This window comes from Haplochromis burtoni, unplaced genomic scaffold, assembly GCF_018398535.1.
Source record: "Haplochromis burtoni strain Fernald_Lab_line unplaced genomic scaffold, NCSU_Asbu1 Contig_163, whole genome shotgun sequence".
Lineage (NCBI taxonomy): Eukaryota > Metazoa > Chordata > Actinopteri > Cichliformes > Cichlidae > Haplochromis > Haplochromis burtoni.
This window is the reverse complement of record NW_024582524.1, coordinates 436,438-452,950: the sequence shown is the minus strand read 5'-3', so window position 1 is coordinate 452,950 and position 16,513 is coordinate 436,438. Positions and strand designations below refer to the sequence as shown.

Sequence of the window (16,513 nt, the reverse complement as noted above, 5' to 3'; positions counted from 1 at the left end):
TATCTCTAAAGCCATATAGTGAGACGGAAAGGTCACTGTAACTGCTGTTGTTATGATTCAATGCTGCTAATTTTGCATCTGTTTTTACCTTTTTGCTCTCTTGTGTCCTCCATGGAGTAAATAGCCTGGTGGTCTGGTCAGAGCCCACACTGAGGATGAACTCACCCTCAGGATCCCAGCTCAGGTCCTGAACTGCATTAAAGTGACCTGATATCACAACTCCAGGTCTCCACTCTCCCTGGAAGAAAGGATCGTAACTGCTCAGCTGGTTTTAGACATTAACAGCTATATCAGTGGTACATGTTCCTGTCTCAGAGGCAAATTTATTTTAAAACACAACCTCAGGTTTGTGTTGAACTGTAAATGTAAGTTCCAACTGGGTATAAATGTAAACCCAGTTGTCTCAGAATTAAATCATTGGGCCTTGAGACATTTATTCAATTTCAGGGACAAGCAACAAAGACAAATGCTAAGCCAGTCATACTGAGTGGCAGGCAGGAAACCTGGTGTGACTAATTACACTCAAATACATTCTCACAGTGAAGCCGAGGGGAAATGCACAAACAGTGAATCTTATTTCAAATTGAACTGCCACTCTGCTTCAACATGAAAACGATGTATACTTCTTCTGGAAATAATGGGGGAAAAAAACGTTAAGATGCAACTAAGTAAAGGACATTGATTTGAAAGTTTGGGTATAATCACCACATCTATGGCTCTCACCTCTTTGTCTAGGTCCTTGCACCAGAGATGTAGTGCACCGTGAAAAGCATGAGCTAGAATCATGGAGCCGTCTGCTCTCATCTGGCAGCCGTAGAAGCCTAAAGTGTTACCACCAACCTCCCCAACACGCACCTGGCGGGAAAGGAAAAAAAATAACTGAGGGCAAACTTATTGGGATGCATTATTTTTTAAAAAAACTTTGCGAGGAACCTAGAAGTAATGCTAAAACTATCTTCTTTTTATCTCAGTCTACTCACAAAAGTGAAGCCACTCCTCTGTTTCGACTCGACTACTGTAATAGTCTTTATTCATGTGTCAGTGTGTCACTGCTTAGCCGACTGCAGCTGCTCCAAAGCACTGCTGCGTGGTTATCAACTGGCACGTGCAATTGAGACCCCACATATCTCCCACATTATCTCAGTGTCCCTATACTGGTTGCCTGTGAGTTCAAAATAAAAGTCAAGATTTTATTATTCGCTTTTAAGGCATTATATGGGTTGGGGCCTTCTTGGCTCTCTGATCTTTCAACATATCACAGAGGTCTGCAAAAGCTCCTAGCTGTACAGAGGTCCAGATTAAAGCACGGAGGAGATCAGGCCTTTGCAGTTGCTCTACTCACAAAATGTGGCTGCCAAACTGCCTCTTCACATCTGGACCCTTTTGTATTCTTTGGCTTTTAAATCAGAATGAGCTGCGAGCCTTTTGTGTGTGAGGGTTGCTCATCTTATGTTTCCTTTCTTAAACTATGTCAATTTGTCCCATGCTTTTATGTTATTTGATTATTTAAGATGTATAGTAGATTTCTATATAAGTAAACTTGACTCAATAATCATCGCTGACATTAACGTGCATTAAGTGTCACGTACAGAGAAATAGCAGCGGCGTAAAGAAAGGATCCTGCTGCATATAACAATCTCACATGCAGTAGTGCATAAAGCTCATGTGTCTCCTCTTGGTTCTATGTAAGCCTACACGCTGAGGTTTATGCAAAACAGGTTGAGGGAGGGAGAAGTTAGGATTGTCAAAGCTCTTCTCAGTCTCCCTCTAAGACTTATTAACTAACAGACTCCGTAATAGCAGACAGAAGCAGGAAAAAAATAAAAACCTAACAAATTAAGCCAGCGAGCCAGATGAGAAATTATGTAAAATGGGACTTATTAGTCTCATTGAATAATAATAAGAAATTAAAAATTAAAATAATAAAAATTGAGTTGAATAAACTCTCTGCCCCCCCCCCAAACAAATACATTTGTCTAATACATAATGAATGCAATTGCAGCCCAGCGTATCACATTAAACAAATAATGATGAAAAATGTTTGAGCTTAAAAACACTGAGAGATTTGCATAAATTGGATTTGGTTGAGAGCTCGTGACCCGTACATCATGCTATATAGAGACTAAACCCTCCATGTGGTGTGAGCTCGCAGTACAAAAGACATCCAATTTTAAAATTACCAGTAATCATGGCCAGAAAAACGACTGACTCCTTTAGGATTTTCATCACCTGTCCAATCATGTGCACCTTGCCTTTGTGCATACAGACAGTTTTGTATTGAATTTTGTGGATTCAAATCGCTGCCTGTAACAGAAAACCCATTTTGATTTAAGTGCAGTTACCAATTACCCAAACAAATGAAAATTCACTGTTTAAACCTATGAGGTCATCCGAACTCACTTTAAGTTTCTTTAAAGTTTATTCTAAGGCAAGAAGAGAAAAGAAGCGAAATACATAAATCAAGTTTGATATAAGAAGTTAAAGGAGAACTGCAACAACAAAAAATTTATATTCCACAAGAACTAGATGGCAACAAGAATACAGACTATAAAGCTTTGCTTTAGTTCCAAAGATAAACTGCACTGGATTCTGGATTAATTCAACCATTCATTGAAATTAATACCCAAAGAAAATTTAAATTACATCCTGAAATAGACGACAATATTAGTATTGTGCTGTTGCTTATATAACCAGTACAATTCAATGTGGGATTACGCGACAGAAATAACTTAAAAACAATGTAGAAATTAATCAGAGTATTCAGGCCACAAGGAGCCGTTTTAACCATGAGCTGTCAAGTGATGCAACTAGAACTACCTTCATCCTTCAACATTGATAGACACACCGAGTCTGTACACTTCAAGGACAGCGGGCATATTGCAGAGCAGGTTAACTTCTCACTGCCATGAAGAATTCAAACAATTAAAAGCTTTATTGTGCCTTGGAGGCAAACTGGGCCCAAAGGGGAGATCTATTCAAATCGATAGCAGTCAAACCAAACCTCGAGTGCTACGTTGCTCCCTCAGCAGCACTGTGTTCTGTATCCAGGTATCTCTTCCATCTTTAATTAGCCCATGCCTTAAAATGATATATGTACTGGCTATGAGGAAATTTGAGAATTGCTAAATTCACACTTTTTCCCCTATTGTACAGCTTGGTCAGTAACCTTTGTTTTTTTTTTTTTAAAAAGGGTAGTTTATTGTCACCAGTGACCTGAGGCAAACTGCAGAACACACAGTGAACAATGTGTATCAAACAAAGACCTTAAGAGGCTACGCAAAAACACAGTATCAGCAGAACATACATAATTTAGCTACGGCAGTGTACTGTATGTGGAAGTAAACTGAGGATCTCAATCATCCTACGTTCTCGCCTGCATATACTGGTCAACAGTGACCTTCAAAATAATGCCCGTATGCAGGCTGAAACACAGCGGAACTAATGGCAGCGATAAAGGCATGCCTTTACTTTGAATGGCACAATCTTCCAGCCATCTAGAAAGAGACAGAGTAAGAGAGAGGAAAGAGAGACCGCCTGGAAGAAACATAGATGCCGAGATTGAGAGAGAACGGGATGCAACATTAAGCAGATTGATTTTAAAATTCTGCACACAAGGGGCAGCCGTAAATCATGTAAAAACTCGCAGAGGCAAAAAGCCGTCATCTGTCTTGTTTACGAGAGCAGGAACAATATGGATGTGTGGTGTGCCTTATCGCTGGACAGTGGGTAGTGGGAGTATTTGAGAGTAATAGAACAAGGACGGTAAAAATGGGGAGGTATATATCATTCTCAGAGAGAGAGAGCTTAGCCATACTGAGAAAACCCATTCAGCATGAAGCACAGGTATTAAAACCCACATTTTTTTTTTTTGGAGCAACACTGAAAGATGGTGAGAGCGGCTTTTCGGTTTTTCTCAGTCCTGTAAAAAAATACAATGGGTGTAAAATTTAATAAAAGATATAGTGAAGGATTATTTCCATGATATATGCAATAATGGACTTCTCTTAATTATCTTGGCAGACATTTAGCATAATCTACAGTGTGGGAATATTTGTGCTTGCCTCAGAAAAGATCTGACAGAATAAGAATGAATCAATGACGTGTACACTATTTGTAACAGAAAAGAGCCGCCTATTTATTACAGTGCTCTCAGTATAAAGTTTGCAGGGTGTTTAACTGAGTTCAGACTGTCACGTGTGGGTTATTACTTGAAATATTATTTGGCAATTCATTTTCAACTTGAAAGTGGTTCATTAGGAAGTACAGATAAAAATGTTTTCGTGTAAAAGAATATTTTTTTTAGCTTTTTGTGTTCATGATTTGGTTTTGTCTTTGTTAATTCTTTTTAAAAACACTTTTTTAGTACTTTAACACTTGTGTACACATAATGTTAACAGCAACAGAAACTAATGTCTTTAATTTTTTAGAGAAAACTGATATACATCTCAGAACCCAATGCAACTTCTTCAGGTTTTCAATTTTCAGTAACGCAGTAGTGTGCAAAAGTCTTGGGCCGCCTATCGTTTCTTAATTTTGCTCAAGAATGATGGGAAATGGCTGCAGTGATTTCATGAAACATACAAAACTACATGGAAAAACAGTATGTAAGGAACAAACGACCATTTTAACGAACTTTAAAATTAATATTTGGTTTGTTCTTCAGCGCAGCCTGATCGTGTTGCATTATGGATCATGCTGGTGAAATGCAGCTCCAAACCATGAAAAGCATGGCTGTAGATACTCACTATTGTACCTCCTTTCTAATGACACACCTAAACTTTGACAGCCACCTTTCCACTGAGACCATTTCTGATGAGTCTTCAGTGAAGAGCAGACACAAAGACGATGCAGAAATTCCAAATGCCTCTATCAGGTCTTTGCTTTATTTCTTCCTTTGGTATTTTCCAACTAACGTAACGGCAGAATATGTGCTTTTGTGACAGACTGCTAGGGCGACCGTGGCTCAGGGGGTTGGGAATTGCATCTGTAACCGGAAGGTCGCCGGTTCGATCCCTGGGCTCTCTGTCCTGGTCGTTGTGTCCTACTTGCCTACTGGTGTTGGCCAGAGGGGCCGATGGCGCGATATGGCAGCCTCGCTTCTGTCAGTCTGCCCCAGGGCAGCTGTGGCTACAACTGTAGCTGCCTCCACCAGTGTATGAATGTGAGAGTGAATGAATAGTGGTATTGTAAAGCGCTTTGGGTGCCTAGAAAAGCGCTATATAAATCCAATCCAATCCAGTAATAAAGGGTCTAAAGATGCAAGTTAAAAATGGTTGTTTGCTGCGTTGTTTGTCATGTGTGGTTCATTTCTTAATGAATTAGGTGCCCTTTTTTGTGCCTGCATGATTCGTAGGTCAACATTAGGTAGCTTATCATAAACTTAAAACAAACACATTCCTATGAAAATGGTCATGTACAAACCTCGAAGAACTATTGCTCAAGACCTCTTTAAAAACTTACAAGAAAGTCTGGGTCCTTGGAAAAAATATAAAGAAATGGCATGTAGCTCAAGATTTTTGCAAAAAGAAAATAATAAAAATCACATGTTTTGCATTACTGACACGGTTGACTTGCTGATTTTTTTTTAACTACAGACTCACTTTGCATGAAATGAACTACTTGTAGCGTCATCTATAAAACAGAACTCTCTTTGGACTTTGTTGCTTTCTGTGATCTGCCATGCGACTAAGTGTAACCTGAGGAGGATACATACGCCAAGGTCTAAATAAAAGGTTATCTTCAGACACACACACACAAACTGATAATCCCTCTAGGCGTTGTGGTGGCCCACTGTGGTCAGTTGAAGATGTTAATTACCAGTGTGCCTCGTTAGTGAGATGTGCTTTACGCAGCGGTGGGCCCCAACCATCCCACTGCTAGCCCTGCTCTCCATTAAATCTCACCAATTACTCTAATCAGCGTAAAGAAGTGGAGCGCTTCTTTGTAAAAAACAGCTAATTAAGGCACACATGGCTGGTCATTTAGCCCCCCCCCCAAAAAAAAATGCTAGTCTCAAATAAGAAAACCTTTTTGAGGGTAGAAAAACACTCAAATGCCTTTAATTCCCAAAAACATATCATTATATAAATTGAGTTTAATTCAATTCATGGTGTCATTGTTGTACCTGTGTGTTTCTGGTGTAAGTGACAAAGCGTCTGCAGGCAGGGGAAACTGTCAGTTCAAAGGGTTTGAATCTCAAAAAGAAATGGAGGGTAGAGCAAAGAGACTCGTATGCTATACACTCTTACATTTAGCAAAAAGCTTATTTCAGGTATGGAGGTTATTTCTTTATTTTTGGTATCAAGAGAAAAAAATCTGGCTATGGAGGGAGATTGGCTGCACTAGACTTGACGCCCATTGCTGCTTTTTCTTTCCCCTCTGACTGCTTTGTCTAATCATACTGGGAAGAATTTGTGACATCAATGCTCGCTTCAGGTCGTAATCATCGTCCCTTTGTCGGATTCTAGACTTTTATAATTTTCTCCTTTCTGTAGTCTTTGTTGCTCGTCGCTCTGAATGTGGACGATGAGATCAAAGGTGCAAAAATGCAACTGATCAAGTGTGGAATCTTATTCATTACTGCAGAATGTGATCACAGCCGAGGTGCCTGCCATGACGAGGTCAGCCACTTCTGTTCAACTGGATGAGTGCGATGTGTGTGTGAGAGCATTTTTGGTCCACCATTCTGGGATGCCTCTGCGTCCGAGCATATCTTTGGCAGTAGTTTGTATCAGACGCCTATGCAGTAAGTGTCAGGTATGAAGGAAGGTACTCTGAGGTAGCCCTGAACCACATGAGAATAGGCTTTGCACAAAAAAAGAAAAAGCTGTGGGGCAGATGGGCAGAGAACTGTTTTTTCTTTGCCATCCACACTTGAGTTAAATTTAGTCTCATTCTAGCACAACAGCAGCTGTTTGGGCACCAAAGACACGAGGTGGAGGGGGGAGGAAGAAAAGGAGGCCAGAGATGATGTCAGAAGGGGGTAGAAAAAGAAAGGGAGGAGAACATTATGAAAGGTGGGTGTAAAGAGTCAAAAAGAAAGACTGATGATTAAAAAAAAAAAAAATAGGAAAGGTGCTGCAGTCAGAGGCTATGGCACATCTTCCACCAGCAGCCTCTCCATCTCTTGTTGGATGTGTTAGGGAATGGGCTGTTAAAAAAGGGGGGCTCAGTGTGAGTAAGTAATAGAAGGGAGGATGGGGGGAGGACAACACCGGCTTTGCTAAACTCACAGTGCTGGGCTCAGCGCCTCTTCATCACTGTCTATCACTTCTATTCCTGACACTTCAATGTCAGGGAGAGTGGAAACTGACGCAAGGGCACTGACAGGAGGAGAAGGGATACTGTGGGCGGAGGGTGCAGGGTGGGGGGTGGGGGGATTCAGGCTCCAGATCATGTCACAAGCAACTGAAAGGAAAACTGGCCAAAATAGACTGAGGAGGTGGGTGTGCGAGTCTCCGTGGATGTGTGAACAAACCCTGTGCTGACTATCAAGAATGACTGAATTCACTTATTGTATATGTGTGTAGGCTCTGTGGACCTGCATGCACAACACTGACCTTCTCTATCCACACTCCAGAACCCTCCTCAGGAGCCCAGAGGATCATGGTTTTGTCCATAGAGGCGGAGAGCAAACAGAGACGCTGTTGCAGCTCGCCACCTGCAGGAGGAGATAAAGAGATCTATTTTCAGGAAAAGCATGGAGATCAAAAAATTGCTTAACAGTTGATCATTAGGCCAGTGCTTCTCCATCTTTATCACGTTTAAGCTGAAGTACATCCTACTCCCAACATCCTTTGTTCTCGGCCGCATGTGCAAATTATTTGAACAGTCAAATTTTCATAGCATGTTTTTTTTTAACTACTTATTTTAATCATCTCAGCGACCTCTTTACTTTTAGTGCAGCACAAAAACTCAAGGAGTACTGATGAACATGTTTTGCTCTTTTCAAACTGACTGCTCTCTATTTACAACAAACACCAAGAACAAGACAAGATCACAAACGATGGTGCTGTGGTTAAAAGCTCTCTGCTCCCCAAACACACTGCAGGCATGACTGCTTTCCATGCAAAGACCACCAAACTGCAGGGAGAGTGCAACTGTCATTTCGTGAAGTGTTTTTCAGTTTGGACACATGTGTCTGCATCATAATTATTGTAACTTATGTTGAATTATAAATTAAAAATAAAAGATTGTTTGTGTTGCTTTATTTGAAGCAAAGATATATGTAAACCAGAGTTTAAAGCAAGAATTTATCGCATCGATCGGTCATTCCTTTGGGGACTAATTAAGTCAATAACTTTTAACACTTCTATTTTTCTTTTTCCTTTTAAAATGTCACAGTCTCTCGCTGGCTTTTGTAAGCCAAGACTGAAAGACAAAAGGGGAAAAAAACATGCCTCTTGTGTCCAAGCCAATTCATTTACTTCCACCAGCTGTGGAAATTGAGTAAGTGATTGAAATGTTTTTTTCTCTGAATCTATAATAAATGGTCTGATTGTGTTTTTGACTAACATAACTAATAGATTATAGCAATGACCTACTGGCAAATTTATGCAAGTGCATGCCCAAAAATGGGCGTCATAGCAGGCATTTCCTCCCAGGTTTTAATCAAGGTACCTTGATAGAGAGGAGGCTGCCAGTGAACCCCATACACCCAGTTCTCATGGCCTGCCAGCACCGTTTCAAGGGACACAGCATACACCGAGGACTTATCTGTAGAAAGAACACAAATGAAGCCTAAAAAAACAGCTTAAAAACAACAACAAAAAAACCTCCACAGGAAATAGCGTCTGATTATGAGAACAACTGCATGAAATTTGAAAAATTCCACACACAAAAAAACAATTATGTCTAAACATACATACAGGTCTGTAACCATCATGTGCCATTAAACCTTCAAAAACCTTCTCTCTTCATTTGGCTAATTAGCGCCCCTTTTATAATCAAGCCTGGGTGGCCCACTCACCTCTCTCCTTCACTTCAAAAATGTCCTCTTTCATTTTGATGATGCTGTGATTGTCCTCTGCATGGGTGTCTGTGCCAGACTTGGCACACAGCCTCCACACTCTGATGAGAGAGTCCTGCGAACAGCTGGCTAATAACAGCTCCCCACCTGAATGAGTGAGAGTTAAAAACCCAAAAACCTTCACTACAAAGTTATTTTGTGTCAGCTCTTAAAATATTCTATTGCAGAATCTATCCTCACTTTGCATCGTTTTATTTAATCAGATCATGTCCTTCAATGAAATGTGTGGTATTATGACATATAGTGGTATTGTTTTGGTGCGAACAGAAGCAATGACAGTCCAAAAAACCATAGAGAGATCAGACACATTAGTATACTTGAACGTGTTGAAAACCTCATCACTTCTTTGTACTGTTCTGTGGGGAATAATTGTACATCTTCCGTGACTTTAAATAACAAGAACTGGGTGTACAAATTTAAAATTATTTGGGATTGGTGTCCACAGACCCGGCTTTTAAGCGTAGTCCACAGATTTTCAATAGGGTTGAGGTCAGGGCTTAGACAAGTCTCTTCCAGAAGCTTTTCTAAACAGCTGCAGATTCCACAATCACCAGTTTATAGAACTGTACAACTTATCTGGGCATGTCAAAACTTTGCCAAGGTCTGGAAGAAGACCCAAACTGTTACCCTCAAATAAGACGAAGTTGGTTAGAAGCAACCCATGAACCATCAAGGCTCAACCCCTTCATGAACTGGAAAGCATGGTGGTGGTAGCATCATGCTCTGGATGGAATGAATGAGATGGAATAACAAAGTTGGAAGAATACCTTCAAATTCTTCAACTTCACTGCAAAACAACAACTAGATGGTTAAAATGCGGATATTTGGCAGAAGAGTGGCAAATATCCAGTCAGAATTATGCCAGAAGCTTGTTGGTGGCTAAAACAAAATATATAAAGTTATGCAGAGTGTAGGCTAATTTCCCACAGACAGTCATTTGATTCATCATAAATTTAAAATCATTATTTATAGCACCTTTGAATAAAACTTCCACTGATTTCTAACAGAAGTCAGCGTGCTTCAGCACTCAGTTTCAAGCAGAGCTCATCGTGCTTAAAGTGGTCAAAGCCGAGCCACGTGGGACAATTAAATACTGAGCCTTAGTTTTCAGCCTTGTAATGAGCATTAAAGCCTCAGCTAGATGTTTAATTTCACTTTGATCACTTATCTGTTAGTTAGGAGAAGATTGCTGCTGAGTGTGATGTAGCCAGTCAGAACACAGGTATGCGGGTCAAATACGCGCCGACAGGTGGCAAACAAAGCACATGCCACTATTCCTGAGTGTGCCCGTCTCTCACACTGGTGTTTTAGTTTTAGTGCAGTAGCCACCGTTCCATTTTTATCTCTGCCAAGATAAACAGATATAACAAAAAAAAAAAGTCCTGTGTTGCTACCACCAAAGGCCTCCAGAATGCTGGGATAAGAAGGATGAAGCCATTATAGTTTGTCAATCATAGCATAATGACACTAATGATAACGACAGCCATGATTTGTTTTGCTACTCGCCTCAAACTGTGCCGAAACGACGCGCAGTGGCGACTACTTCTTATGCAACAGTGTTTTTAAAACGAGAACTGGGCATCAAAGTCATTTTTAACTTTGACTTTTAATTTATGATACTTTCACTATCTTAATCTTGCAGTTTCTGCACAGTCTGCGAAAAGGCCAACACGGCCATGTTTTCTGACCATTTAATTATGAGGAAAAATAGCAAACATATTAAAAGCCTTTCAAGTGAGACTTCTTTCTACAAAGCTTTTAGTGCACGACAGATGTCAAGCTGATTTTAAAGTAACGTATAATTAAACCTAGTGAAAAAAAAACAGATTAAAAGAGAGAAATACAAAACTAGAAATCATGTTCTGAACCCCAATATTGTACAGCTATGATAAACTGCTCCTCTACTGCTCCAATTTGCCATCTGTCGAATCATAAAAGAACAGACTGATTTATTTAACTACCCTCGCAGCAGAGAGAGGGTTTTTGTCATTCCTGTGAGAATACTTCATATAAACAAACTTCATTCTGTCTCTTTTTTGGCTCGTAGCTTGGCAGCACCGAGTAGGTCATAGACTGTGAGTAGGAAGGAGACACTGGTGAAGAGGGTTGGTTAAGGAGATGAAATAGCTTTTACACAGTCAGAACAGTGCAGTAATGAAGTGCCCTTGAAGAGGGTTACACAATTAGTAGAGCCTGGATTGGATCCATGCATTACCGGGTGCTATCAAAATAGTCTGAATGCAGTGGATGGTGAGGCTGGACGTTGGCATGGAAAGATGGAAACCACATGCATGCTTTAGACATTTTCTGGGTCTGCGAGGAGAAAATTGCCTTTCCACTTCTTTGTTTTTCAATTTGCAAAGGTCAAAGACCACATGTCAGCCTTTCTTGTCAAATTGGTTAAAGGCCAGGACAGGAAATCTACTCCCACCTCTCAGCATTTACTCAGCAACATGTTATCTAACTCTTTCAAAGCCCAGAAACTGCATTATCCCGCTTTCTTAAGATCGACTAAAGATAAGTGAGAAATCAAGCGCATGCTTTTCAAGCTCTGGAAGATAAAACACTACCATAACAGAAAAAAGAAAATAAGATAAAAAGGATAAATAAAGGGATAAAGGGACTCCAGACCACAAAGTTATCAAGTCCTTTTTTCTTTAATATGTTCGGTGCCTGTAACAGGTCCCTTTTTAGTAAGCTTAGTACATTTATTACCCACAGAACTCTTTGACCAGTAACAAACATTATTTTATTCAATTTTTAATAACTAAAAATGATAAAATAATGATTGTTACTGAATGTTGATTCAGCATGATTGTGTCTTTGTGCAAAACCTTTTAGTCAGCCCTCAGATCTTTACATTCTGCTTCTAAGGAGAAAGACTTCCAGTTTTTCAAAGCCGTCTTTAGCAATAGTTTTCCAGGTTTTCAAAGTTATTCCTTGGCAAACATCCAAAGAAGAGCTTTAAATGTCCTTCAAGAAGGTTTTTGAAATATTCCTAAAACTACATAAAGAAATTACAAGAGAGCTCGAAAGAGTTCAGCCTATGTTGAAGAATAAAGGTGGCCATACCAACGGCTGACTTTGTTTGCCTTACATACTGTGTTTACATATATAACTGCAAACGTTTCAATCAATTGTTGCATCTATTATAACTATTATAATAAAATGAAGTGAGAGATCGCTCAAGACTTACTGTACTTTGATTTTTAATTAAATGTGTCACACGTACACTCTACTACGATAATAACCTTCTTATACAGCTGATACAAAGAGTCTACAAACATTACCACTCACCTGTAGATGCCCACTCCACTCCACGAACCCAGTCTTCATGTCCTTGCAGGGACATGGCTCTCTGCAGCTATTGTAGAGGGATTAAAAAGGGTCAGACACTGCCCTCTAACTGTGGAAATTCAAAGGAAAGCGTACACACAAAGAACATAAAAGAGCATTTCCTGAAAGAAATATCAACCCGAGCTTACCTGCCCATCGGCCTGCACATAGAGATGCACCCGAGAGTCATCACCCCCACAGGCCAATATGGGAACTGTGAGAAGAAATTTTCACACAGTCACAAAAGCACACGCATACACACTCACACACACACACTCGCTCTCACAGCAGGCTTCATGCATTTACATCCCCATCTAGGTTTTATAAACAGAAGCGGAATGGAAAGGAAGCAGCACAGCATGAATCAGACAGAAAAGCGTGTAAAATTGCGAGGCAAAATGACGCGAGACACTTCAAACGGAGACAGAGTTTTGAATATTTGAATATGACGTTCAGTTACAGGCTCTAAAGCAGTCGTGTAAATTGAGATGGATGACAAGAGAGGAAAAAAGAATGTATGTGTGAGTGTGTGTGTCTCATAACTTAAGAGATGTCTATGGATGAACGGCTTAGGCTTACCTCTGCTGCCTGGCAACAGTACCAGAGAGACATCCATCATGAAACCGCTGCCAAAGGACAAGTTATGGAGGCACTCAGCTGAGGAAAGGAAACATACATGAAATTAAACTTTAAACACGATGTAATAACAGGAAATAATTTAAGATAATACAGATGACATTATACATGTGGACACAGAGTTTTCCCCCCGCCGATGAAGAGAGTACATTTCGAGCCACTGCTCTTCAAACAGCACCGATCTGAAATAGACTGTATTCTTAACTGGGAATATAACCCAAGGTGATGCCTAGTGCACAAAAACGCACGCTTGAGCTCGACAACTGTCAGGCTTCATTAATGTTTTTCTGCACTGAGACCTGGACGAGAACTCTCAGCAAAGAGGAGACGTTACGGGGGACAGCTAGAAACAAGGGAAGGATCATGGATGACAGACAGGAACACGAAAGATGCTCACAGTTTTTACCAGGGATAATTCTACAGCTTTGTATGATACGGGGTATAAAAAATTCCATCTAAAATTTGGCCTTTTTATTTCTTTTTTAAATCACCAGCAAGTTGTTTTACCTACGTTTATAAACATACACGTTACCCTTTAGAAGAACAATCAGATAATGAAGCCTTTAGATGTTCAAGGGGAATTTATGACTCTAGTTAGGAAAGTCTGAGGCTCATTCAGTTTGCAAGGTGATCGGTACCTGTAACCAATTATTGTGCACATGGTGACTTCGTTTTAAGATTTATATCAGAGAGAAGAGTGAGTTAGTTTGGAAGCTTTGAAGGTAAAGCTTTACAAATAAATACATCTAATTCTTCTTAAATGTAAGTAAGTCCACTGAACCATGAAGACAGTCTACTGTAAGTGCTGTGGCATACATGACAAGCCTAAATAGTTTTGCAGCACAGCGCTAATCATGTTACAAACATTGCCATGCTCTCCGAAAGCCATTACTAGACAGGTAATCAGAAACAGTATGATAAACTCAAATAATTAGCATTTTATATGTCAGTTAATAGTTGGTATATAGAGGGGAAAGGATGCTGCAGCATTCTAGCTTGTGGCTGTAGACCCCCTACGTTTCCAGGTCATGTAATTTAGTTAATATCTTGTGAAATCTTAAAGGACACAAAAATGTTGCTCTTTTAAAGCTCTTCACAAATGATTGCTTTTTCTTTGTGGTAAACGCTTTGCAGTGCTACCACTTTAGGGATCTCTGTTGAAACACATCAAACAATATGTGAAGAGAACTATAGATCTTTAGAGTAGCCATGCCTCATAAGAAGAAGACATAACTTCTGACTAATCACACTCCTAACCAGCTCCATATTGTTTCAGACTGAACTGCAGTAGCTTTGAATGATTCATCGTTCAAAATTATCCTTATTTAGCTCATCTTTGGTCTTGGTGCAGCCCCTCAGTTCATCCACTGTATAAAATAAGATCTTCTAGCTTCTCTCCTTTTAATTCAATTACTCTTGATTTTGTGTTGCTATGCTGCGTTCCAGTTACAAAGGAAGTTAGCTGTTGGGAACTCTGGAGTGACTCCTCAGTTAATGAATTCCAGGAAAAGCGTATTTAGCTTATTTGGCTTATTTAGTGAGCCACAAATACACAACAGTGGCAGGACAGAATATTATTATGTGTTTACTACTGTTTATGGTCATCGCAGCCATCTCGGACTATTAACTCTGGGTTCTTGGGGCTGCTTCAACATCCTAAGCAGGAAATCCAAGCTGAGGGGCTGTTCCTCTCTATGGGAACATCATTCAAGTTTAATATAAGTAGAATTGTACTGTAACTATCAATTTCAGGAATCACAGCAACTGTAATTGATGAATAAATCAGTCACTCTCTCTTTTTTTTGTCTCTTACCTTGTTTGGCATCACAGCAGAGCCAGAGTTTAACTGTGGAGTCTGATGCTGAGGAGGCCACCAGTATCTTTGAGTCCTCCACGTAGATGGCATCAGCAGCACATACTGGACCAGTGTGGCCCTTACACTCAACAGACTGGATAAACTGGAAACATCACATTTTATTTATTTTTTTAATCCACCTGTGCTACCCTATATGCTGCCAAATCATGATGGAGATCACTTCAGAAAGTATGGCCATTATTATGGAGAGGAATCAAACATTTCTCCAAGGAGCATGCACTTGCTTTACTAGCTGTTTAAAGAGGTGGCAAGGTGTAAGAAACAGTATGAGCAATATGTGCTGCGGCTGCTTCACCTTTCCATCCTGTTGAGCCTCCCAGAGGATGAGCCGATTGTCTGATCCTCCTGAGACTAGATGACCCTCTGGAGCTGTGACAATAACAGTAACACGGTTTTGATGGTTTGGCGCACATAACACAGTAACAACTACTGTAAACATAAATCTTGTAGCATATGGTAACGTTTTTGGAATATAGTTTCTCAATGTGCCAGGAGTCTCTGGAGAGCTCGCTGTAGGCTTGCTGCAGAATAAGGTGACTAACCTGCACAGTGTCCTGACAGGAATATAGCTCAACACGAGTGCAACCTCTGCGAGGCTCTTAAAGAACAGCTGCCTTTGTGGCAGCACGAGCAACATTGGATCAACAACGGAAAAACACACACACACACACACACACACACACACACACACAAGCAGTTTGACAGCCATCAGCTCCATTCTCTCCACACTCACCGCTGTCCTCTCTGTGAACCCACTGGACCGCATTAACTCTGCCGGTGTGTCCGTTTAGAAGAGCTACAACTCTCCTCTCCTAAAGAAAGAACAAGTTTACTGGAGTAATAAAAACAAATATCGGCCCATTTAAAACTTCAGCATGCTCGTCGCTGGCTGTGACAGCTAACAGCGGATTCTCAGTAGAAAGTGACGGCCTGTCCTACCTCTGGGTCGTATAGAGCCACCGAGTTACATGTCCCATAAGCGATAGTTCCTCCGCGACCCCAAGAAACAACATTTGGCGTCCTGTTTGCACAACAAGCTACATGGCATGTTTCAATTACGGCCGCCGCCATCTTGAAAGCTGAAGTTGTGGAGTTACTGTAAATGTGGCCGGGGCTAAACGGTACCGTTGTGACAACGGTTCCACATTTTGAGCACAGTAAATGTTATTTTTTTTAAAACAATTTACACACGTCTATAACGTGACTTATTTTAATAATATTAATATTTTAATTACAATATGGGTGCTTACTGTGGACTAGTGACAGATATCTCGGGGAGGATTAGTTGTAGTTGCGCTACCGATTGGAGTCCAGTAGATGGCGTAATGCTATCACAAATCCATAGACACGCTACAGACGCGCAACAATTTGAAGGCAAAACCTGAACTTTTGACTCCTGAAGTGAGAATATCGAGCGACACTGTTGACTAGAGTAGTAGGAGCGAAAAGTGAAGAATTAATGCCAAGATGCACTGAAGCTGCCTCAAAACATCACTAAGACAGGAAGGGAAGGGTTTTTTCCCCTTTATTAAATCACAAAGGATATTTTATAACTCATTGTAACACCTTATGCATAATATGCTCTAATTTGTATTGTATTGATATTATAACATTAATAAAATAGTATACATAATAAG

The 16,513-nt window shown here is 40.3% G+C and overlaps 1 protein-coding gene across 1 annotated transcript in view; it reads right to left on the bottom strand.

Annotated features, from left to right (window-relative positions):
* The window catches only part of elp2 (elongator acetyltransferase complex subunit 2), a 36,288-nt gene extending 20,311 nt beyond the window's left edge, over positions 1-15,977 (bottom strand). Inside the window, exons 1-12 of the mRNA XM_005932931.3 lie at positions 15,816-15,977; positions 15,610-15,688; positions 15,172-15,245; positions 14,814-14,958; positions 12,944-13,021; positions 12,514-12,578; positions 12,326-12,392; positions 8,969-9,115; positions 8,620-8,715; positions 7,560-7,660; positions 724-855; positions 89-238 (exon numbers count right to left, since the gene is read on the bottom strand). Coding sequence (XP_005932993.1) covers positions 89-238; positions 724-855; positions 7,560-7,660; positions 8,620-8,715; positions 8,969-9,115; positions 12,326-12,392; positions 12,514-12,578; positions 12,944-13,021; positions 14,814-14,958; positions 15,172-15,245; positions 15,610-15,688; positions 15,816-15,947 — 1,266 coding nt within the window. The 5' untranslated portion in view covers positions 15,948-15,977. The remainder of the gene's footprint in view (positions 1-88; positions 239-723; positions 856-7,559; positions 7,661-8,619; positions 8,716-8,968; positions 9,116-12,325; positions 12,393-12,513; positions 12,579-12,943; positions 13,022-14,813; positions 14,959-15,171; positions 15,246-15,609; positions 15,689-15,815) is intronic.
* Between the last annotated feature and the right edge of the window lie 536 nt (positions 15,978-16,513).